Source organism: Chiloscyllium punctatum, chromosome 32 (assembly GCF_047496795.1).
Source record: "Chiloscyllium punctatum isolate Juve2018m chromosome 32, sChiPun1.3, whole genome shotgun sequence".
Taxonomy (NCBI): Eukaryota; Metazoa; Chordata; class Chondrichthyes; order Orectolobiformes; family Hemiscylliidae; genus Chiloscyllium; species Chiloscyllium punctatum.
Genome location: NC_092770.1, coordinates 49,086,091 through 49,110,835, shown reverse-complemented (window position 1 = coordinate 49,110,835; position 24,745 = coordinate 49,086,091). Strand labels below are relative to the sequence as shown.

The window sequence follows — 24,745 nt, the reverse complement described above, 5'->3', positions numbered from 1 at the left end:
CATAGTTGCTGTAATACTTCCATTGACTATATACAGCCATGCTTTTTAATGTATTTTTGCCAATTCAGCTCAGCCAATGTTTGTCTCATTGCTTTCACAATTTCCCTTGTTCAAATGTAACACCCTTGCTTTAGACTGACACGCCTCATTTTTAAACAATGTAAAACTCTGGCACAGTGTGGTTATTAATCCCTAAAGGTTCTTTTACAAACAAAATTATCAATTAGCTCTTTTCATTACATCCTACTAAATCCAAAACAGGTTATCCTCTTAATAGTATGTCCTCAAACATGCTGTTCAAGAAACCATCCCTAACAGTCCAGAAGCTTGTCCTCCACAGCTTTGGTGCTCAGTTGATTTACTCAGTCTATCTGGAGTGAAGTCACCTGGTTTCTCCAGTCCATATGCTACAAGCTTCTCTGATCTCCCGATTTATACCACTAATAGTTAATGGCATATAAATAACTTCAAACAATGTCCGATGCCCTACCTCCACCCAAAGAGATCCCATTTATTATTCTTCAGGTCTGAAAGAATCCACTGCTAACGTTCTGATTCCATCTTGTATTATCAACACAACTTTGCTTCCTTTTCCTGTATGTCTATCCTTCCTAAATGCAAAATATCCGTAAATATCCAGTTCCCAGTCCCGATTGCCATGTGGCCATATTTTTGCAATGACAGTTGTATTATCATTGACCACAATTTGCGCTTGTAGATTTTTTTTTATTCATTTGTTGAATGTGGGTGTCGGTGGCTGGCCAACATTTAATGCCCATCCCTAGTTGCCCTTGAGAAGGTGGCGGTGAGCTGCCTTCTTGAACCACTGCAGTCCACCCACTATGGGTTGACCCACAATGCCAGTAGGGAGGGTATTCCAGGATTTTGATCCAGTGACAGTGAAGGAACAGCAATATATTTCCAAGTCAGGATGGTAAGTGATTTGGATGGGAACTTGAAGTGGTGGTGTTGCCATGTATCTGCTGCCCTTGCCCATCTAGATGAAAGTGATCATAGGTTTGGAAGGTGCTGTCTGAGGATCTTTAGTGAAATTATTATTGCACAAGGATCGGTGCTAGGTCCACTGCTTTTCATCATTTATATAAATGATTTGGAAGTGAACATAGGAGGTATGGTTAGTAAATTTGCAGATGACACCAAAATTGGCAGTGTAGCGGACAGTGAAGGTTACCTCAGAGTACAATGGGATCTTGATTAGACTGGCCACTGGGCCAAAGAGTGGCAAGTGGAGTTTAATTTAGGTAAATGTGAGGCACTGCATTTTAGAAAGACATATCAGGACTGAACTTATACAGTTAATGGTAAGGTCCTGAGGAGTGTTGCTGAGCAATGAGACCTTGGAGTGCAGGTTCACAGTACAGGCATAGAAAGATAGGATAGCAGTTTAGTAAGTTTGCCTTTATTGGTCAGTGCATTGAGTATAGGAGTTGGGAGGTCATGTTGCGGCTGTACAGGACATTGGTTAGGCCACTGTTGGAATATTGTACGCAGTTCTGGTCTCCCTGCTATAGGAAGAATGTCACAAAACTTGAAAAGGTTCAGAACATATTTACAAGGATGTTGCTAGGGTTGAAGAGTTTGAGCTACAGAAAGAGGCTGAATAGGTGGGGCTATTTTTCCTGGAGCAGAGACTGAGGGATGACCTGAAAGGGGTGCATAAAATCATGAGGGGCATGGATAGGGTAAATAGATAAGATCTTTATCCTGGGGTAGGGGAGTCCAAAATTAGAGGGCATAGGTTTAAGGTGAGTGGAGAAAGATTTAAAAGGGACCTAAAGGGCAACCCTTTCACGCAAAGGGTGATGTGTAGAATGAGCTGCCAGAGGAAATGGTGGAGGTCGGTATAATTACAACACTTAAAACGCATCTGGAAGCATATATGGAAAGGAAGGGTTTAGAGGGATATGGGCCAAACGTTCGAAAATGGAACCAGATGTATTTAGCATGTCCGATCACCATGGAGGAGTTGGACTAAATGATCTATTTCCATGCTGTACCCTGTATATCTCTGTGACTAAATGACGACATTGTTTTTTGATATCATTCTGCATTTGAAGTATACTTCAACACTTGGCTTTATTTCTCCTGTCTTATAATCTTCCTTACAGCTTTTCTACTTCTTGTCACCAGCTTAACTCTGTTCCAATATGGGCTACCCCTCAGGTTTCCATCTCCTATGGCAAGATAGTTTAAACTAACTGCAACAACACAAGCAAATTTTCCTGTGAGAAAATTAGCCCAAGCCCTTTAATACATAACCTATGCAGTTTGCACAGGTGCCACCTGCTTCAGATTGTTTCCAATGCCTCAGAAATCTAATGTTCTCCTTTCAGGTGTTCAATTGATCAATCCTCCTGTTCTCGTACTCACTAGTACATGGCACAACGGGTAGCATGAAATCACTGCATTTGCACCCTACTTTTAGATTTCCTTTCTAATTCCTTGAATTCTTCTATCAAGACCTCATCTTACTTCCTACTTATGTCATTGATACCAATGTGGACCACAACCTCTGGCTAATCCTTTCCCAGAGAAAGATGTCCTGTGACTGCTTTCCAACATTCTTGACTGGGGAGACAACAGACCATCTTGGAGTCAGGTTCCATGGTGCAGAAATGTTATCGGATTCCTTGAATCCCCTATCGCTGTTGACCTTCCAAGCTTTATCCTTCTACACCCCCCTGAGGAACCATCACCATCATTTTAGTTTCCAAAATGAAATATCAATTGACAGGCATGGTAGACTACGGGAACTCCTGCACTAACTGCACAGCTTTTTTCATTTGCCTTGCAGTCACTCATTCCCTCCACTGTGGACATTTCTAATTTAAAGCGTGTATTCCCTATAGGTGCTATCATGTAGTCCTCTGCCTCTTGGATGCACAATAATGACTCCAGTTACAGTTTCAAAACCCAGAGCTTAAGCACACGTAGCGGGTAACACTTCCTGCAGATGTGTTTTTCTGTAATATCAGTGTGTCCATGATTTCACACACATCACAGAAAGTATGCTCCACTTGTCCCAGCTGACTTGCCATTCTGTAACTCTGAAAACTAGTTGTTACCATTAAAATAAATACACACTTACTGTGTGGATAACTTCATTTTACTTTGATTCCTTAATATAATTTTACCATTTCCTAGCATTCCTCCTTGAAATTCCAGTAGATGCTGCTTCTTAATATATGGTTCGTCTTTCAAATTTAAGCAATTTAAATTTGATCTCCAACAAATGAGAAAGACATTAAATTGGGAACTTGCAGGGCTGTACACCTGACATTTTCCATCGGGAAAATGCTGGAATCCATTGTTAAGGTATCTGGCACAAAACATTTAGAGAATCTAAAGTACAAAAAAAACTCAGCAGTTGATGTGCTTTTATAGACATTTTTGAGGATGTAACTAGCAATGTAGATATAAAATCCAAATCTCCACTATTATTCTACTTAATGCTAGCGATGTTTTAGAAGATTTGTAGCTCAGGTTGGTGATAAGTATGTAAGTCAGCTCGCTGAGCTTAAAAGGTTGCAGAGGAACACAACTGCTGCGTTATGGCAAAACAAGCTGTAAATTCTCCAATACATTTTCTTTACAAATAATAACGACTATAAATTCCTTATTCTCATTATATTGCTTTTCCACATCATTTAATATTCTTTCCTGTATGTTCTTCAACATCTCTGCATTTATTTATTCCCCATTATAATTGTTCCAGTCTCAACTTCTGGATAACCCACTAATTTTCATTTACTGTTCTATTTCATTTGACATACTTATAAAGCTCTTACACATTTTAATGTTGTTTTGTTAGTATACTGTCATTTTATTAACCTTCAAATCAATTTTTTGATCATCCTTTGTTGACTTCCAGAACGTTCCCAAAAGCCAGGTTTATTAGCCTCCTTGATCATGTAAGCTGGAGAGGGTTCAGAAAAGATTTACCAGGATATTGCCAGGAATAGAGGGTTTGAGTTACAAGGAGAGGCTGGATAGGATGGGACCTTTTTCAATTGAGTTTAAGAGATTGGGAGGTGGCCTTATAGAGGTGTACAAAATCATGAGGGATATCAATAACATGAAGGGCAGGTGTCTTCTTCCTAGGGTGGGGGATTTAAAGACTAGGAGGCATTTTTTAAGATACGAGGAAAAAGATTTATAAAAGACATGCAGGTCATTTTCATTTTACACAGAGAATACTTCGTGTGCAGAACAGATTTCCAGAGGAAGTGGTGGATGCAGGTACAGTTACAATGTTTACAAGACATTTAGTTAAGTACATGAATAAGAAATGTTTCCACATATATGAATCAAGTGCAGGCAGGTGGGACTAGTTTGATTTGGGATTATGGTCGGCATGGACTGGTTGGACCAAAGGACATGTTACGTTTCCGTGCTGTATGATTCTATGACTAGATGTCTCTTCTTTTAATCTAATACTATACTTAACCTTTTTAGTCAGGCTGAATGGATCATTCTCATTCATAGGCAATGCAAATCTTCTATACAAGGCAATCAAAACCAGACTGTCCCAACATGACACACCCAATCAAGCAACATGAATAAAATTAGATACACACAGATGGAACTAATCACTACCTCCAAACGGGGTTGAGACAGAAATATGGGAATGAAGACATTCCATTTGGTAACAATGTTCTTAATTTGAAAGGCAGCTGTGATATTTAATTAAATAAAACTGTATCCAAGAGCAACAAATTCCTCCAGCATTGTTTCTTTTTATAACTAGGGTTTACATTCTGTAAATAGACAGCTTGTCTACAGAACAAGTTTATTCTTCCATTCCGTAGACCATCTCTCTTGGCATTTGTACCTCCTTTTCAAATCTCACTTTCTACTGATAAATGTGCAAAAATGGCCTTGTTGATCTGTGCTCGATTGGGATTTCCTTGCTCTCTCTGGTCCTCTTTCTCCCAAGGGCAAAGATAGAAGTTCTAACCAAACTAATTCCTAAATGATGTAATTGGCCACCAATTTGATATTAAAGTATAGATAATTACCAATCCCCTGAAAATGTCATGTATATATTGCATTAGACCTCACTGCACAAGCACAATACAGATGGCAGTCCTCAATCTTGTAAGAAGGCGGTGTGCACTACGATCATCAACACTATATTGGGCATGAACAGGTATGGCTGTGCGATATTAGCATCATACTCTGATTTTCACTCTCTGGAGACCTAATTTGTCAACAAATCCAGTTCATTCTTTCACTCTGCGTCTTTAGCAGAGTACAAAAGGAAGCAGTCTTGGAAATATTGGATGCATTAGAGGTCTTTTTCCAAAACTCTATGAACTCTGGAGTAGTTCCTTTAGATTGAAGAATGGCAAAGGTAACCCCACTATTTTTAAAAAAAGGAAACAAATTGAATTACTGACCGGAAAGCCTCACATCAGTACTGGGGAAAACATGACAGTCTAACATAAAAGACATGAAAACAGAATATTTGGAAAACCGTAACAGGACTGAACAAAACCAGCATTGTTTTATGAAAGGCAAATCATGCTAATAAATCTTCTGGAGTTCTTGCTGATTAACTAATAGCATAAGTAAGGGAGAACCAGTAGAGTAGATGCAGCATATATGGATTTAGATAAGATCGGTCACAAGAGGTTAGTCAACAAACTTAGGGCAAATGTTAAGGGATAATATGTTAGCATGAATCAAGAATTAGTTGACAGTCAAGAAGTAGAAGGTGGAAATGAATGGGTCGTTTTCTGAATGGCAGGCAGTGACTAGTTAGGTTCCTCAAGGATTTGGCTTGGGCCCCAGTTATTCATGATTTATGAGGTTTGCTACTACTATTCACAAGGGTTTAAACTAGGGTTTAAACTGGCAGGGGCTGGGAACGAGAGCAGCAAGTCAGCAAGTGGTGGGATTGAGGGCAAGGTAGATATTAGGACCAGTAATTCAGAAAGAAAGGACAGGCAGAGACAGGTAAATGAGCACAATGATACTAATGGATTGAAGTGTGTTTACTTCAATGCAAAGAGTATTATAGGTAAGGCAGATGAGCTTAGAGCCTAAATCAGTACCTGGGACTATCTCGTTGTGGCCATTACAGAGACTTGGTTGAGAGAGGGACAGAACTGGGTGTTCAACTTTCTAAGGTTTCATTGTTTTAGCCAAGATTGAGAGCTGTGGAGTTGCAATATTACTTAGGGAGAATATCACATCTGCACTCACAAAGGGTATACTGGAGGGCTCGTCCACTGAGGCAGTATGTGTAGAGTGGGTACAATCACTCTTATAGGATTATATTACAGGATCCCCAACAGCCACCGAGACATTAAGGAACAAATATGCAGGTAGATTATGGAAGGATGTAATAACAACAGGGTTGTCACAGTGGGTGACTTTAACTTTCCCAATATTGACTAGAACACCCTTAGAACAAGAGACATGGTTGGAGAAAAAAATTTTAAATGCATCTTGAAACCTTATGTGGATAATCCAACTACAGGAGGGGGCATACTGGACCTTGGGTCAGCTAATGAGTCTGGCCAGATGACTGACCTTTCTGTGGGAGAGCATTTTGGAAACAGTGATCACAACCTCTTAAGTTTTAAGATAGCTATGAATAAGGATAAGTCAGGACCTTGCAGGTAGGTACTAAATGGTCTACCCCCTATTTTTAAGCTGTGTCCTCTGGTTCGGCACTCACCCATCAGCGGAAACATGTTTCCTGCCTCCATAGTGTCCAATCCTTGAATAGTCTTATATTCTCAATCAGATTCCCTCTCAGTCTTCTAAACTCAAGGATATACAAGCCCAGTTACTCCAGTCTTTCAGCGTAAGGTAGTTCCGCCATTCCAGGAATTGACCTCGTAAACCTACGCTGCACTCCCTCAATAGCCAGAATGTCTTTCCTCAAATTTGGAGACCAGAACTGCACACAATACTCCAGGTGTGGTCTCACCAGGGCCATGTACAGCTGCAGAAGAACCTCTGTTTCTATACTCAATCCCTCTTGTTATGAAGGCCAGCATGCTATTAGCCTCCTTCACTACCTGCTGTACCTGCATGCTTACCTTCATTGACTGGTGTACAAGAACACCCAGATCTCTTTGTACTGCCCCTTTACCTAAATTGATTCAATTTAGATAGTAATCTGTCTTCTTGTTCTTGCCACCAAAGTGGATAACCATACATTTATCCACATTAAACTGCATCTGACCATTCACCTAACCTGTCCAGGTCACCCTGTAATCTCCTAACATCCTCCTCACATTTCACCCTGCCACCCAGCTTAGTATCATCAGCAAATTTGCTAATGTTGTTACTAATACCATCTTTTATATCATTAATATATATTGTAAAAAGCTGCGGTCCCAGCACGGATCCCTGCGGTACCCCACTGCTCACTGCCTGCCATTCCGAAATGGAGCCGTTTATCACTACTCTTTGTTTCCTGTCAGCCAACCAACTTTCAATCCAAGTCAGTACTTTGCCCCCAATGCCATGCGCCCTAATTTTGCTCACTCACCTCCTATGTGGGACTTTATCAAAAGCTTTCTGAAAGTCCAGGTACACTACATCTACTGGATCTCCCTCGTCCATCTTCAGAATTACATCCTCAAAAAATTCCAGATTAGTCAAGCATGATTTCCCCTTCATAAATCCATGCTGACTGTGACCTATCCGGTTACTAATATCCAGATGTGTCGTAATTTCATCCTTTATAATAGACTCCAGCATCTTTCCCACCACTGAGGTCAGACTAACTGGTCTATGATTTTCTATTTTCTCTCTCCCACCTTTCTTAAAAAGTGGTATAACATTAGCCATCCTCCAATCCGCAGGAACTGATCCCGAATCTATCGAACTCTGGAAAATAATCACCAACGCATCCACGATTTCTCGGGCCACCTCCTTCAGTACCCTGGGATGTAGACAATCAGGCCCCAGGGACTTATCAACCTTCAGACCTAACAGTCGCTCCAACACCAATTCCTGGCAAATATAAATTCCCTTAAGTTCAAGTCCTTCAGCCACTGTTACCTCAGGGAGATTGCTTGTGTCTTCCCCAGTCAACACAGATCTGAAGTACCTATTCAATTCTTCTGCCATTTCTTTGTTCCCCGTAATATATTCCCCTGTTTCTGTCTTCAAGGGCCCAATTTTAGTCTTAACCATTTTTTTTGCCTTGGGGGAAGGGCAAATTACATCAGTATTAGGCAGGAGCTAGGGAGCGTTAATTGGGAGGAGTGGTTTTCAGGCAAATCCACACCTGAGATGTGGGAGTTTAAAGAACTGCTGATCAGAGTTCAGGTTCAGCATGTTCCAATAAGGAGGAAGGACAAGGATGGCAAAGTAAGGATAACGAAGGAGTTTGTGAATTTAGAGGAAAAAAGTCCTCAATTTCTCCTAGCTGGTTTCAACCTTACTGCGAAGCCTCTTCCAAGGATGCCTACCTTGAAGAAATTCTCCTCCACCCTCTACAAAGATCTCAGTGAGGCCCTGTCTCACTGTACACCCCAAGTCCTCTCCTCTGCCCTGAAGCTCTTCAGCCTCGTCTTCAAGCAAACTCGCTACCACAGCCTCATCTCCTTCCTCAGTTCCTGCCTAGGGAACCGTCTGATCCCATATGGACTCCGGAACACATTCTGATCAACCCAGTTTAGACCTGAACAGGATACCCAGTACACACTACAAATCCGAAACCTTCAACAACGATTCTCTTTCCAGATCCTCCGCTCCATGCTATCAGCCATGTGCTGCCATCTATTCTACCTGCAGTCAGTCCTGCCTCAGCTCGGAGCCACACTTTCCCAGACCTGCAGCGGACCTCTGTATTTCTACATCCTCAGAAGGATTCATATGCTCAAAATGGTATTCCTCTACTGCATTGGACATAAAAAAACATAAGCTAAACAAATTTTCATGTACTTCCCTCCATACACAGGGGTGCTTGAACCTTCCAGAACCTTGTCCTGGCCTCTCGAACTGCCCAGAGGCTATTAACCATGCAGTCGCTCCTTCCACGACTGTCGGGGCAATCGATGATGTCATTTCCGCCCCCACGCTGCCGCACTGCCCGCAGCCAATGCCGACCACACCACGGAGATCGCCGTACACCCAACCACGTCCGCAACTGCAGAGAAGGCTACCGCAGCAGGATCCACCTGCACCGCGAGATTCATTCGCGCATACACGATAGCTACCTTGAACATCACTTCCATCCCCGCAGTTGCTGCCGCAGCAGTCACTTCCACGCTGCTGGAAGGCTCGATCATTGATGTCACTTTTGTCGCCAGTAATGTCAGCAGCCGAGTACCCAACAGTAACGTTGCCCTCGCCGCCCACAACGCCACTTCCGCCTCCATTAACATAGCCATAAGCACTACTTCCGCCCCCTTTGTGAGCAACACTTCCATGATGTCACTACAGCCCCTATTACCACACACACGTAACTGTCTCTAACCCCCACCCCCACCTCAAACTCCAGCCCCATTCTAGGTCCTAGCTCCCATCCCTAACGTGACTTCACCATTCCCCCAGACCTCCCCCTCACAGTCCTCAGTAAAGGTCTCACCTTTATCCCTCTACAGTCCCAGATTAATGAGTTTGACACAAGCTACAGCCTTGAACGTTTCGTCTGCTGCCTCCGTTTTTAACCAAAACACCCGCCCACCCACCAAGGACCCCTTCTCCTGCATCCAACACACTCTATCCACCTGGACACCTCGTGCTAGCCTATTACCCGCCCTTGACCCCTTCATTTCAAACTGCTATTGTGACATTAGACAGGTTGAGGCAGTCAATCACCTCACCCACTCCAACCTCTTGTCCTCACAACGTGCAGCCATCCTCTCTCTCCTTTCCAACATCAACCTCACCATCAAACCTGCAGACAAGAGGGGTGCAGTCGTAGTGTGGTGCACTGACCTCTAAACGCTGAAGCCAGGCGCCAACTCGCAGACACCTCCTCCTATTGTCCCTTTGATCACAACCTTACCTCCCATCACCAAAGCATCATCTCCCAGATCATCCACAACCTCATCACCTCTTGGAATCTCCCATCCACAGCCTGCAACCTCATTGTCCATGAACACCCCACTGCCTGATTCTACCTCCTTCCTAAGATTCACAAACCGGTCAACCCATTGTCTCAGCCTGTGCCTGTCCCACCGAATTCATCTCTTCCTACCTAGATACTGTCCTGTCCCCCTTAGTCCAGGAACTCCCCACCTACGTTCGTAACACCACCCATGCCCTTCACTTCCTCCAAGATTTTTGGTTCCCCAGCCCCCAACGCCTCATTTTCATCCTGGATATCTAGTCCCTATACACATCAATCCACCACGACAAAGGTCTCCAAGCCCTCTGTTTCTTCTTCTCTCGCCATCCCAACCAGTACCCTTCAACCGACATCCTCATCCACCTGACTGAACTGGCCCTCACCCTCAACAACTTCTCCTTCCAATCCTCCACTTCCTCCAAACCAAATGGGTAGCCATGGGACCCAGCTATGCCTGCCTGTTTGTCGAATATGGAGAACAGTCCATCTTCCACAGTTACACCGGCAACACCACCCACCTCTTCCTCCGCTACATTAACAACTTTATCAGCACCACCTCATGCTCCTATGAGGAGGGTGAACAGTTCATTAACTTTACCAACACCTTCCACCCAGACCTTAAATTCACTTGGACCATCTCGGCAACCTCTCTCCCCTTCCCAGACCTCTCCATCATCCTCTCTGATGACTGACTAACCACAGATATATACTACAAGCCCGACTCCCACAGCTACCTAGACTACACTTTCTCCCACCCTACCTCCTGTAAAAATGCCAGAGCCCAATTGCTCCGCCTCTGCCACATCTGTTCCCAGGATGACCATAGAGTCATAGAGATGTACAGCATGGAAACAGACCCTTCAGTTAACCCCAAAGTTCCAGATGGCCTCCTTCTTCCATGATCGCAACTTCCCTTCCCATGTGTCGACGAAGCTCTCCAGCGTATCTCCTCCACTTCACATACCACCACCCTTGAACCCCATCCCTCCCAACGCAACAAAGGACAGAACCCCCCCTCCGGTCCTCACCTTCCACCCCACCAACCTCTGCATACAACGCATCATCCTCCGCCACTTCCGCCATCTCCAAACGGACCCCACCCCTATCAGAGTTCCAAAAACCCTTCACAACTCCCTTGTCAGGTCCACACCTACCACCAGTCCACACCCCACTCCTGGTATCTTTCCCTGCCACCGCAGAAAGTGCACAACCTGCGCCTATACCACTCCCCTCACCTCCATCCAAGGCCCCAAGGAATCCTTCGCATTCGTGAGAAATTCACATGTACCTCTACCAATGTTATCTACTGCATCTGTTGCACCTGGTGTGGTTACCTCTACATCAGGGAGATAGGATGCTTTCTTGCAGAACATTTCAGATAACATCTTTGGGTACCCACATCCACCAACCCTACCACACTGTGGCTGAACACTTCAACTCCCCTTCCCACTCTGTCAAGGACTTGCAGGTCCTGGGCCGCCTCCATCGCCAAACCATTACCACCCGACGCCTGAAGGAGGAACGCCTCATATTCGGCCTTGGAACTCTGCAACCACATGGAATAAATGGGGATTTCAACAGCTTCCTCATTTCCCCTCTCCCCCAAATTATCCCAGTCCCAAGTCTCCAACTCGGCACCATCCTCCGGACCCATCCATCATTGCACCCTCTGACCTACCACCTTCTCCCTCCCCTCCATCCACCTCCCCCCAATAGCCCCCCCAACCCTCCCATTTATCTCTCAGCCCCAATCCACAAGCCTCATTCCTGATGAAGGGCTTATGGTCGAAACATCGATTCTCCTGCTCCTTAGATGCTGCCTGACCTGCTGTGCTCTGACTCTCAAAAGGAAAGAAAGCACATCTAAGGTTTATTAAGCTAAAATCAGACAGGGCATGTGAGGAATATAAACAAAAGCAGGGAAGGAACTCAAGCTGGGAATTAGAAAAAGCAAGAAGTAGCAATGAAATTACCTTGGCAAGGGTTAAAGAGAATTCCAAAGTATTCTACACATACATTAAAAACAAACTAAAAATTAGGGAGAAGACAGGACCACTCAAGGATAAAGAAGGGAACTTGTGCTTGGAGGCAGAGGATGTGGGTGAGATCCTAAATGAGTACTTATCATCAGTAATCACCCAGGAGAATGATATGGAGGATAGGGAGATTAGTGTGGAGCATGCAAATACGCTAGAGCATTTTGAGATCAAGAAGGAAGGGATTTTGAGTCTCTTAAAGAGCATTAAGTGAATAAGACCCCAAGGCCCGATGGTATCTACCCCAGGTTGTTGACAGAGGCAGGACAGGAGATTGCTGGGGTCTTGACTAAGATCTTTGCATCCTCACTAGACAATGGAGAGGTCCTGGGGGACTGGCAAGTAGCTAATGTTGTACCTCTATTCAAGAAGGGAAATAGGGATAGCCCAGGATACTATAGTCCAGTGAGTCTCGCATCAGTGGTTAGGAAGCAATTGGAAAGAATTCTTAGGGATAGGATTTACATGCATTTGGAAGAGCATGATCTAATTCGGGAAAGTCAGCATGGCTTTGTGTGGGGAAGGTCATGTCTTACTAACTTGAGTGAATTTTTCAAGGAGGTGACAAAGATAAGGGTAGAGCAGTGGTTGTTGTCTACATGGAGTTTAATAAGGCTTTCAACAAGGTTCCTCATGTTAGGCTCATTCAGAAGCTTAAGACACATTGCATCCATGGTTACTTGGCCTCTTGGATTCACAGAATTGCCTTGCCATAGAAGGCAGAGGGTAGTGATGAGTGTTTTTCTGGCTGGACACTAGTGGTGTTCTGCAAACATCCCGATATAGGACTTGGATGAAAATGTAGATGGGTGGGTTAGTAAGTTTACAGATGACAAAGATTGGTGGATTTGTGGATAGTATAGAAAGTTATCAAAGAATATAGCAAGATAGAGATCAGTTGCAGATACAGGCAGAGAAATAGCAGATGGAGTTTAATCGGGGTTGAGTATAGGAGTTGAGAGGTCATGTTGCGCCCGTACAGGACATTGGTTAGGCCACTGTTGGAATATTGTGTGCAGTTCAGGTCTCCCTCCTATTGGAAGGATGTTGTGAAGTTTGAAAGGGTTCAGAAGAGATTTACAAGGATGTTGCCAGGGTTAGAGGATTTGAGTTAGAGGGAGAACCTGAAAAGCCTGGGGCCATTTTCCCTACAGTGTCGGAGACTGAGAGGTGACCATATCAAGTTTTATAAAATTATGAGAGGCATGGACAGGGCAAATAGACAAGATCTTTTCCCTGGGGTGGAGTCGTCCAGAACTGGAAGGCATAGTATAAGGGTGAGAGGGAAAAGATTTAAAAGGGACCTAATGGGTAACTTTGTCATGCAGAGGGTGGTGCGTATATGGAACAAGCTGCTAGAGGAAGTGGTGGAGGCTTGGTATAATTACAACATTTAAAAAGGCATCTGGAGGGGTATATGAATAGGAAGGTTTTAAGAGGGGTATAGGCCAAGTGCTGGCAAATGGGACTTGATTAGGTTAGGATATCTGGTCCGTATGGATGAGTTGGACTGAAGGATCTGTTTCTGTGCTGTACGAAGACATATTTTAAGGGTGCTTAAAGGACATTTAGAAAAGCATCTGAATATGTAAGGAGTAGAGGGATATGGACCAACAGCAAGCAGAAGGAATTGGTTAAATTTTGCATCATGTTCAGCACAACATTGTGGGCTGAAGGGCCTGTTCCTGTGCTGCACTGTTCTATGTTCTAAGTAGAGGGTGGAAATAAATGGGTCCTTTTCTGAATGACAGGCAATGACCTCAAGGATTCATGATTATATAAATGATTCCTCAAGGATTCATGATTATATAAATGATTTGGCCCACATATTCATGATTATATAAATGATTTGGATAATAATTTAAATGCCACATTTTCACGTTTGCTGTTGACACAAAACTGGGTAGGATTGAGAGCTGCATTGAGGCAGCTTTAAGGTGAGTTAGACAAGTTGAGTGAGTTGAAAGATGCAGTACAAATGGATATACACGTGAGTGTGCAAAACAGAAACAAAACATGTTATTTAAATTGTGTTGTATTGGAAAACATGAATGTACAAAGGAATCTGCGTGTCCTTACACACCAATCCATGAAAGTGAAACAAGCAGTCAGGAAGACAACTGGTAAACTGACTTTCATTGCAAAAGGATTTAAGTTCAGAAGTAGGGGTGTCTTACTGCAGTTATACAGGGCCTTGATGAGACCACATCTAGAGTATTGCATGCAGTTTTATTATTCCTACCTAAGAAAGGATACATTTGCCACAGAGGAGTGCAACACAAAAAATTTTTTTCAACAGGCTGGACAAACTAGGCAGGATGCTGTGCCTGGTTGGGGAGTCTAGAATCAGGGGAGACAAGGAAAATAATTTTTCACAAAGGGTAGTGAAAAGTGGAATTCTCTACCACAGCAAGCTAGGTAGACCAAGCCGCTGAATACATTCAAGAAACAAAGGCGCTGGGGAGAAAGCAAGAATATGCTCAAGAGGTGGAGCAAGCTTGAGGGGCTGAGTAGCCTAATTCTGCTCCTAGTTTCTATATTTATCAGTGCATAGTGAGAACATTTAACAAATTCATTTAAGGATTGCTCATGATTATGTGCATAAGCTCTTAAAAAGAAACTTCAATTTAATTTGGAATATTGAGAGAACAACTGCTTTTCATTCCTCAACCCAATGATACAGTTTTTCTCTATAGTATTTTTAGTCCCATTTCTTTGCTTTTATGCTCCATGCACTGGAATCAGTGCTATTCCCGGCTCTCACCTGAAAGGAGAGCAGGTGAATGTTCCCAGCAAGTCTCATCTATTCTATGGGAAAACTTCTGTCTCTGTTATGTATTATCCCACAACAGTGCAAGTGAGATCAGGAGCTCTGATCTAAAACCGCAAACATACATGTCTCCCAATGCAACACACACAATTGTACAAATTACACATCACATTTTATTATAAAAAGAACATTAGCTTTAATTACCTTCCATGAGACTGGTTCTTTACACATTGTATGCAAGCATTTCTAAGACATCGGAAGCACTCAGCAATGAGCCGCAAACAAGCTTCAAGTTGTCTGTTCCTGTTACTGTCAGGATTGTCAGTGAATACCTCTATCTCAGTCAACTGTGCCGTGAGGATGTTTACAAAAGTTTCAAATAAAGGTTGTGTTGCCTCCTTCCTGTTAGAGAAAAAAAAAATCTGTATGTCATATACATTCTATGTTCAGGCAAATAACTGAATTATAGTGAACTAAAATTGCTCTTGACAATCACACTGCAGTTCCAATGCATCTCAGTGTCTGTCCTTTACACGTTCAACAAACAAATCTTCTGGACATGTGGAGTGACCCTAGTTGCTCAGATCACTCCTGTCTGGACAAATAGATTATGTACAGGTCCACCTCAGCTCCTGCACAAGGACACCACAACAGTGTCTGGGATTATTGTAACCATACAGTAATTCATGGCACACAATAACACAGGAAAGTGCAAAAATAGAAGTGGAAAATTTTGGATATACTTAGGAGAGGTGCCATCCAAGCTGATAAAGAGTTAATATTTCAGATTGATGGCCTTTCATCAGGACAGTAATTTGGATAAAGATGAAAACAATAAAGGCAATAAATCATTTGTGTGTACAGTTACAGGAGGAGTTTGTTGGATAAGCATGGGGATCCTGAATCTACATATAGACTGAAAAAGATCAGATGAACAAAAGTTAACTACGTGAGGAGATCATAGAATGTTTTTGGGCCAGTTTCTTAGACAGCACATTCTACTGCCAACCAGAGAGTAGGTTACTCCAGACCTGGTACTGTGCAATGAGAATAATTACCTCACAATGAAGGTACCTCTATGCAAGAGTTATCATTATATTATTCAATTTTACATTAAAATACAAGTATTTTTCAATCTTAATTTTAAATAAAGGCAGCTGTCAGGGTGTAAAAGCAGAGCTAGAGAAAGTGAATGTAAATTTTGTTAAAGGATACATCAATAGAGGAGCCTTTTTAGACACTTAAGGGGATATTTCAGAATACACAGTATAGAGGTTTTCCAATCACGAAGAAAAATTCCAAGGAGAGGGCCTACCATTCATAATTAACTGAAAAATAAAGTTATGATGGTGTCAAACTTAAAGAAAAGCTCTATGTGCACAAATATGGGTGGCAGGTCAGGAGGTTGGACTGAATACAAAAACAGAAAAGAATGACTAACAATGATTAGTCAAGACGATGACATTGGAGTACAAGAAATGCTAGCTAAAAACAAAGTTTTTAATAGACACCTAATAGTCAGAATCTGTGGAATTAATATAGAAATAAGGAGATGGTGAATGAATCAAACAGATACTTTATTTACATTGGTCTTCACTGTACAGCATACAAATAACATCCTAGAAATAGCTGTAAATGGAAGAGGGGAATGCAAGAAAATTAAAATCACTAGGGAAATGGTACTGAGCTAACAGTTGGAGCTCTGGACTGAATTATTCATCCTAGACTCTTAAAAGAAGTGGTTGGGGAGATGGTTGATATATTGGTTTATTTTCCAAAATTCGCTAGATTCAAAGAAGGTTCAATTTGATTGGAAAATAGCAAGTGTAACTTCTTTATTTCAAAAGGAAACGAGACAAAGGAGAAAACTGCAGGCCAGCTAACTTACCATCTGTCATAGGGAAGATGTTAGAAGCTATTAATGAAAATGTTATCTCCGAGCACTTAGAGAAGATGAAGGTAACCAGGCAGCATCAACATTGTTTAGTGAAAGGGAAATCATATCTAGCCAACTTATCAAAGTTTTTGAAGAAGTAATGCATTCTCTGAATAACAGGAACCTGTGGATGTAGCGTGCTTAGATTTCCAGAAGACATTAGAGAAATGTGTCATAAAGGCTATTTTAGAAAATAAGAACATATGGTGTAGAGAGTAACATATTGCACAGGTAAAAGATTGGTGAGCAAAGTAGTAGGTATAAAAAGTCTTTTTCTGGTTGGCAAGATGTGACAGTGGTATACCATAGTGCCAGAGATTCAATTTATATAAATGACTTAGGTGAAGCAACCGAAGGAATGATTGCTAAATTTGCTGAGGGCACAAAGATGGGTAAAGAAAGTAAGTTGAGACTTTTGAGAATTTTTTTTCCCATTGGTGTAAGTAGCAATTTTAGCAAGGCTAAATCTAATTTTAAGTTTGAATGTCTTACTAATGACAGTTCACCACCAGCATTTCACAAGCAACCTAAGATGAGCAATAAATACAATACTCACATGCTGTGAAAAAAATAAACTAACTATTATTCAGCTTGAGCCTTAAGGAAAATCAATGAATCAACATTAAGCAGTGAAATAAAATCTATATTTCTCAGAATGCCAAAGAAAACCTTCAACCATAACCAATGATTTCTTATATAACATATATGCTCAATAAAGTGTCAATCTACATACATATTTTAGTTTCCAAAGACATCGAAGATATTAACATATAAATCTTTTCAAGCGAGTTGCATCCTATCTTTGAACCTTTCCTTGAAAATGCTTTCTATTTTGCAGAGACACCACCCTCTCAACTCGAAATAGCTGCCATTCTGCCTACAGCTTTTTAAACAAGTTAAATTAATTCAGGTCACAAAAAAGCAAGCATTTAAAATGCTTGTACACAAATGTGGAAATTTTAGGATGATTTGAGAGTCAAGATCTTAAAGTTACAGCAAAATACATTTTCATTTTATCAAATTGGGAAGCCTGAAATTTAGATGAACACTATCTTAATTCCAATTCTCATTTTAGGAGTGCCCCACACAGTTAAATTAAATAAATCAAGTTATAAAATATAGAACTTCATTGCATGCTTAAGTAACATTAGTTGAAGGAAGGTATCTATATCAGTTTTGATTTCTCAGCAAAAATAAATAAATGGAAGGAAGATGAGTTCAACTACAAAACTTACTGCTGGAAATCTGACACAATCAACAGCATCCATTGAAACAAACTTACCGACATTATTTTAAATGTGTGTTAAAAATATATACCTTGCTTTTGCAATATATTTTAGTTTACTTAATTAATATGGCTAAATGTGAGAACACAGCTACAATTTAGAGAAAATACCATTAATCAAAGCATTATATCTCATTAATCATTAAGCAAAGATCCAAAAGTGAACTATTCCAATGCCAACTTTTTGTTGCATTCAAAGCAAAAGTTTTTAAAAAGTGTCTTTTTGCTTTAAAAATTGAAATAGCTTACATGTATCAATTAAACAGGACCACAAGAACAAAATTAGAACTAGAATTAATGTTTGAAAATTAAGTGTACATTTTAAGGCAACAAAATATCTAAAGATTTGAATTACAACAGCTTCACATTCATGGTTTGACACCTTCAGAAAGACAAAACAGATTACTTCCACCACATACGACCCATTCAGAGCTATTGAAATAAGAGAAAAAACTGTGGACACACTATCTAAAGGAAAAGTGTTCGTGGATCTGAGTAAGGCTTAAGACTCAACAAGGAACTTTCCATTGAAATCGAGATAATACACTGACATCACAGGCTAAAATTCAGATAACTTGGCTGAAGAAAAGATTGGAAGTCAATTTAATGCAAGGACTTAACAAAAGGACAAAAGAAGCCTCTGTTTACATGGACATAATAAATCCCATGGCTTTATTTGATGATCACAAGGAAATTCTTCAATCAGCATCAACGAATGAGGGACTGCATTTTGTGGCAATGACCAACGAGATAGCCATTAGAGAATAGGCTGCAAACACACTCTCAATGCCCCAGTGCAGGGATATGATGTGAATTGGCAAATTACAGAAAATAAGCATACAGTATAGTAAATGAAAACAACTTCCGTAACTGGAAGGACATACTTACCAGACATGTTCATTATAAATGTAGTTTACCTGTAGCAAAACTTGAATTGTGAAGCTTACCCCGATAAAGTTTGAGAATTCAAGTTCCAACTTATTTGAATATTTTTGGGGAAAAGAAAATACATTCAATTTCTTACATAATGAAGGAAACAGTTTGCCACTGTCAGTCAGAAATGCCCATAAATGAATTCTGGAAAAATTCTAAAAAAACTACACCTGCTTAGATTACACGTGGTCAGCAACTCCTTTCACTTGTTTTGAGGAAAATATCCAAAACAAAAGTTTGTTACAGGTTAAGCCTTGACATAAGCTTTAATAAGTAAAACTCGATTAGGGTAGTGCAAAATACAATTAAATGTGTACATTTGATTAAACTATGAAACATTAAATTGTGATATCAGAAAATAGCTATGGATTATAGGACATGGAATTTAGATTTTTTCTAAATCTGTATGCATTCCTGACTCAGTCAATACATGGACCTTTTAGCTATTTATTTTCTACCTACTTACATCATGTCAGGTTGATAAATTTATTATTACTAGTGTTGGTTTGTTTCTAATGTAACTTTGAGCCAATTGGGAAAGAATGGTAAAAAGCAAAAACAGGATTTCCAGGAAATAAATACTAAATAACGAACAGAGAAAAAGCACCTCTTTTGTAGCACTTCCAAAACAAGCACATGAATAGAATGCAAAAGAATCGAATGGGTAGATTGATTCTCTTCTATTCTTTTACCATTTGAAATATATCTTTATTAATGATTTAGGTGAAGAGAGAGTAGTGTTGAGGATAATACAAAGCTGGGTAAAAAGGTACACTGTAGAGAAGACTCAAAATGGCTGAAGAAGAGAAATAAACAGATTAAGTAAGTTTAGAGCAAGACAGCAGATGGACAATATCGTGGAGAAGTGCATATTTATTCACTTTGGTCGAAAAGCTGAGGCTTTCTAAAAATGCTGTGATACTTGTAGAGGTTGACATCAGAGAATTGGGTACACTTATATAAGACAAAGCTATACAAGTACAGCAAGCTATTAGGAATTTATTTGAATCAAGGAATTTGGACTTCACTGCTTGGACTAGCAGTGATTGCCCATCTGTAATTCTTTTGAGAAGGTGGTAATTAGTTGTCCTCTTAAAATACTGCAGTCCATTTGGTGTAGGTATTGCTCACAGTGGTGTTAAAAAGGGAATAATTGTACATTATGTAAGTGTTAGGCAAATACAAATATCTCATGATTTGGCCACATCACTTTTAAGATTTGCATTCTGTTTAAAACTCCATCCAAAATCTCATCACATGTCTTCTTTATAACCTTCCTTCAAATCTGGCTTTTTGCACAGCCCTAATCTTCTTAACTACATCATTCGGGTTGTGATTTCAGGTCCCCAAGATCTAATCTCAGGAATTCCCTCCACCTCTCTACATGCCTCTTCTTAAAATTTACCTTTTGATTAAGTTTTTACTCACATATCCTAACATAATTTAACACATCAGATTTTATTTGATGATAAAATCTCTGAAGCAACTTGGGGCCTTTTACTTTGATAAAGGCACTACATATATCCAAGTGCATGTAGTCTCTGTAATACTTGTAATCCTGAAATCAAATAAAAATTCAAATTTATCAGAGAATTAACATAAGAATGGAAATCTTATTAAACTTCATTTTCCAACTATTCTGTTTGGTACATTACTTTGCCATCAGTTTTGTTGGAAAAACAAAGGTTTATTTTAGAAACCTAAATGTGAATAAATGTTGAGGAAGGAGAATGAAAGGTGACTCAACTTTAAGAGTCACAATCTTCAAATAACTATTTCTGTTGCAGTTGTATCCACACCAAAAACACACCGCTGTATTTCATAACGTTTATGACTCAAACAGCAAAATGATAATGACCAGATAATCTTTGATTTGTAGTGGGAAATACGGATAAACATTAATCAGGAAACTGGGAATAACTCCGCAGTTCATCCTCAAAATAACGCCACGGGACATTTTAAATGCACCAAAACAGGCAGATAGACATTCAGTTTGACGTCTCATCCAAAAGTTGGCATCTCCAATAATGCAATACAGTAGAAACTGCACTGATGTGTCAACTTTGATTTCGACACGCAAGCTCTAGAATAGGATTTGAACTGGGAACTCCGTAAGTGAGAGGTGAGTGGTAAGGAGATCTTCTGTGGCAATTAGGCGACTTATGTGTTACAATTTCAGCGCGAATGATGCCATCCAGACAATTATTCCCGAAGACTTTCTATGGAAACTGAATGTGTAACATAAGACATGAGCAGGAGGGTGGTGAACATATTCACAGATGACGACATTCCACCGAAAGATAAACTTTTCTGGGTAAACGCATCGGTAAAAGTTTAATTAATTTAAACCAAAAGCCTCACTGAAGGCACTCATTAGTCAGACGGCTGCATTTTAATTGAAGCCTAAGCACAAATGCAGTTCAAACACTAACTGACGCACCTATTACGCTGTTCTTTGAACGCGATGGTCAAACTCTGGATCGGTGTCATGGAAACCAGCACCAACTCTTCCTTTTGACAGTCTCGGGTTAATTCCTCGAGGCGGGCGGTTAATTCAGGAACACATTCGCAGCTCACCGCCATCTTGCCCATTGCAGCGGCTGACGTCATGACGCAGGAGCGTGCGCGCCCCCGAGCGCTGGGAAACGAGAAGCGGCGGTACCGGGAGTGAGAGTTACCAGAGGCTCGATGAACAATTAAGTGATCGTCAGAGGCTTTAGTGGCGCAACATTCAAGTGATCGCCAATTAGATGTTTCCGCTTATTCTGGTGAGAGGAAAGGTAGCCCATAACCAAACGGGTAATGTGTGGAAAGTTTAAAAAAAATCACACCACAACAGGTTTATTTGGAAGCACTAACTTTCGGAGTGCTGCTCCTTCATCAGGTGGTTGTGGAGTACAGGTGATGTGTGGCACAGTGTAGTTAGTACAGGCCTCACTTGCTATCGAGTTGGTGTCTTACCACCGAGAGAGCAGCACAGAAGAGTCGGAAGGTTGAGGTAGCAGTCACTTCATAACGTTCACTTGATAATATAATATCCATCCCTATCCCCAGACTGTACTTACTTTTAATTAACCTGTTCAGATATGTTACGATGACAACCTCCAGAATAGGTAGGACTTGAACCCAGGTCTTTACCACCAGACCCCCGCCAGCAGTCAACTTGAATGCTTAAGCGAATATTCAGTCTTAACCTACCACACAGCTGAATATCATGCATTAGCAGTGCCTCCCTAACAAAGGGTTAGTGTTGCACTGCGATCGTGCAACACGAACGTCTGAGCCAGGTGGCCTGGGTTCAAGTCGCACCTGACCGGAGATGTGTAATAACATATCTGAACAGGCTATTCAGGAAAATATATCTCTTCCCCACACGCACACAAATTAAAAGAATCATTCATGACTTTCATGTTACTTGCTGATTAATTTTTACTGACCTTTGCTAAGTTGTAGAAGTGTGGGTTTTACTGCTTTGAAGTTACTAAGGGTCCAATAGCTGGTTTTAACAAGAGCTTGAGGAATTGGTCCTGATTTCAAGAATTCTGATCTGACTGCTTACTTCCCTCTTGGGTTGCAACTTGACAGCAGATCTGGAGAAGCTCTTTAAAGAGAGAGGAGGAGAGGAAGAAAGACTCTCACCAGAAGGCTAAATTGCCACAATGTCTTCTGGAAGCAATTCTTTCAATCTCAATCTTAGTGAGAAACAATAGTTTGTGTGGCTTCATCACCGAAATTGCCACTTTTTGTAACCTCGCAGCAGAATGAGGGAAATTGCCAATGACAATTTAAACATGACTTGTTATTTCTTGGGACAGATGGTATTTACAAACACCTCCCATGTTTGACATTCCTGTATTTATTGTGTGTGGGGGGGGACATCACTGTGCTATGTATGCAAAATACATTTAAGTCTCTTGCTGAAGAAGCAGACAGACTAAGGTTGCCAGCATTGCTGACATGATATCATGTGTCACTGAGTGCACACCCTTCACTTTGCAAGGATTGCAAATGAATTCGAAGTACAAAAGGGATTCCATTTGCTTATTGTCTAATAGTGTATGACCAGAGGAAGGAAATCACAAATGTCAACATCCAGTATTCTGGCAGCAGTGATAATTCTGCAACAGTCCATTGTGTCAGGTGCTTTTGAGCCACTATGGACAACCAGAAAGTGGCAATGGATGACATGGGCTCCTTGCTAACCCCTGGCTAATTGCTTTGGTGCCCAACCCATGTACACATGGCCAACATGATAACAAAAGTAATGGTACAATATCAAATGTCATGGCATAGACCATTGGATATTTAAGGAATATTTCCCACTACCTGGATCATTCTTGAGGATCTTTGCAATGTTCACCAAAATATTTGTTCTGATTTATTGTGGTCTGCTGCATGATGCACAACCTCTCCAACCTTTGCCGCTTAATATACCATGGCAAGTTGAGGACAAGGCAAGCAGCACATTCCTTTCCTTACTGGATCAATCAAAACCAAAGAAGTATGGCTACTGAAAATCAGAAACAAAAACAGAAATTGCTGTTGAAAGTCAGCCTAGTGTTCAATGATAGTATCATGGTCTGGGTTAGTTAGGAGGACATCTCTATTTATATTTCTGGGGATAGGTTGGCCATCAATATCCACTATAAACCCACTGACCCCCACAATTATTTGGACTATACATCCTCATACCTGGCTTCCTAGAAATATTACCTTCCATTCTCCCAGTTTCTCCATCTCTCTTGCATCTGTTCCAATGATGCCAGCTTCTACAAGGGGGCCTCTGACATGTCCATTTCTTCCTCAACTAAGAATTCACCTCGACCCTTCTGCTCCCTCCCACAACACTGAAAGGTTCCTCTACTCCTCACTTATAACCCCATCAGCATCCAAAGGACCATTAGCCACCATTTCTGCCACCTCCAGCAGGGTGCCACCATCAGACACCACCCTTTACCTCCCTTCTCAGCCTTCCGCAGGGACTGTTCCCTCTGGAACACCTCGGTCCACTCCTCTTCCACTCCAAAAACCCCCATGGCACCTTTCCTTGCAATCACAGGTAACACCTCCCCATTTACTTCCTCTTCCTCACTATCCAAGATTCAAGACACACCTTTCAGGTGAAGTAGCTATTTACCTGCACTTCACTCAATCTACTGTTTTCATTGCTCACAATGTGGTCTAATCAACATTGGGGAGAGGAAATATAGACTGGACGACCACTTTGCAGAATACCTACATTTTGTCCATAAAAATGATCCTGAGCTTCCAGTTACCTGTCACTTCAACGGACCACCCTGTTCCTTGGCCACTACCGTACTTCAGTGCACGCTGGAAGAACAGCATCTCATTTTCCACTTGGGGACCCTACAGCCTTCAGGACTCAATATTAAATTCAATAATTGTGTGGCCTGAGCACCTTCCTCCATGCCTTTCCCCCAACTCCCACACACCAGGCCTTGTCATCATATGGGATGCTACCACAACCAATATGTTGTCAGCTACTCGTAGTCCCCATAGTAGCCATTGATTCTCCCAGGCTGACCATTAAACGTTCTTTGTCTGCCCAATTTTTGTTCTCTCTCTTGGCGCCATCTTCACCTATTGTTTACTCCTCCCCAGTTCCCACACCACATCTTCACCATATATACCAACCCTCTCGTAGCTACAGTTCTGAAAAAGATTCACTGGACACAAAATATTAATTTTGCTTTCTCTCCAT

At 41.2% G+C, this 24,745-nt stretch overlaps 1 protein-coding gene across 2 annotated transcripts in view; it reads right to left on the bottom strand.

The window, feature by feature from the left end:
* The window catches only part of atxn10 (ataxin 10), a 215,871-nt gene extending 194,223 nt beyond the window's left edge, over positions 1-21,648 (bottom strand). For both annotated transcript variants that reach the window (XM_072552311.1, XM_072552312.1), the window contains exons 1-2: positions 21,464-21,648; positions 15,074-15,271 (exon numbers count right to left, since the gene is read on the bottom strand). In XM_072552311.1, the coding sequence (XP_072408412.1) occupies positions 15,074-15,271; positions 21,464-21,633 (368 nt within the window). In that variant the 5' untranslated portion in view covers positions 21,634-21,648. The remainder of the gene's footprint in view (positions 1-15,073; positions 15,272-21,463) is intronic.
* Between the last annotated feature and the right edge of the window lie 3,097 nt (positions 21,649-24,745).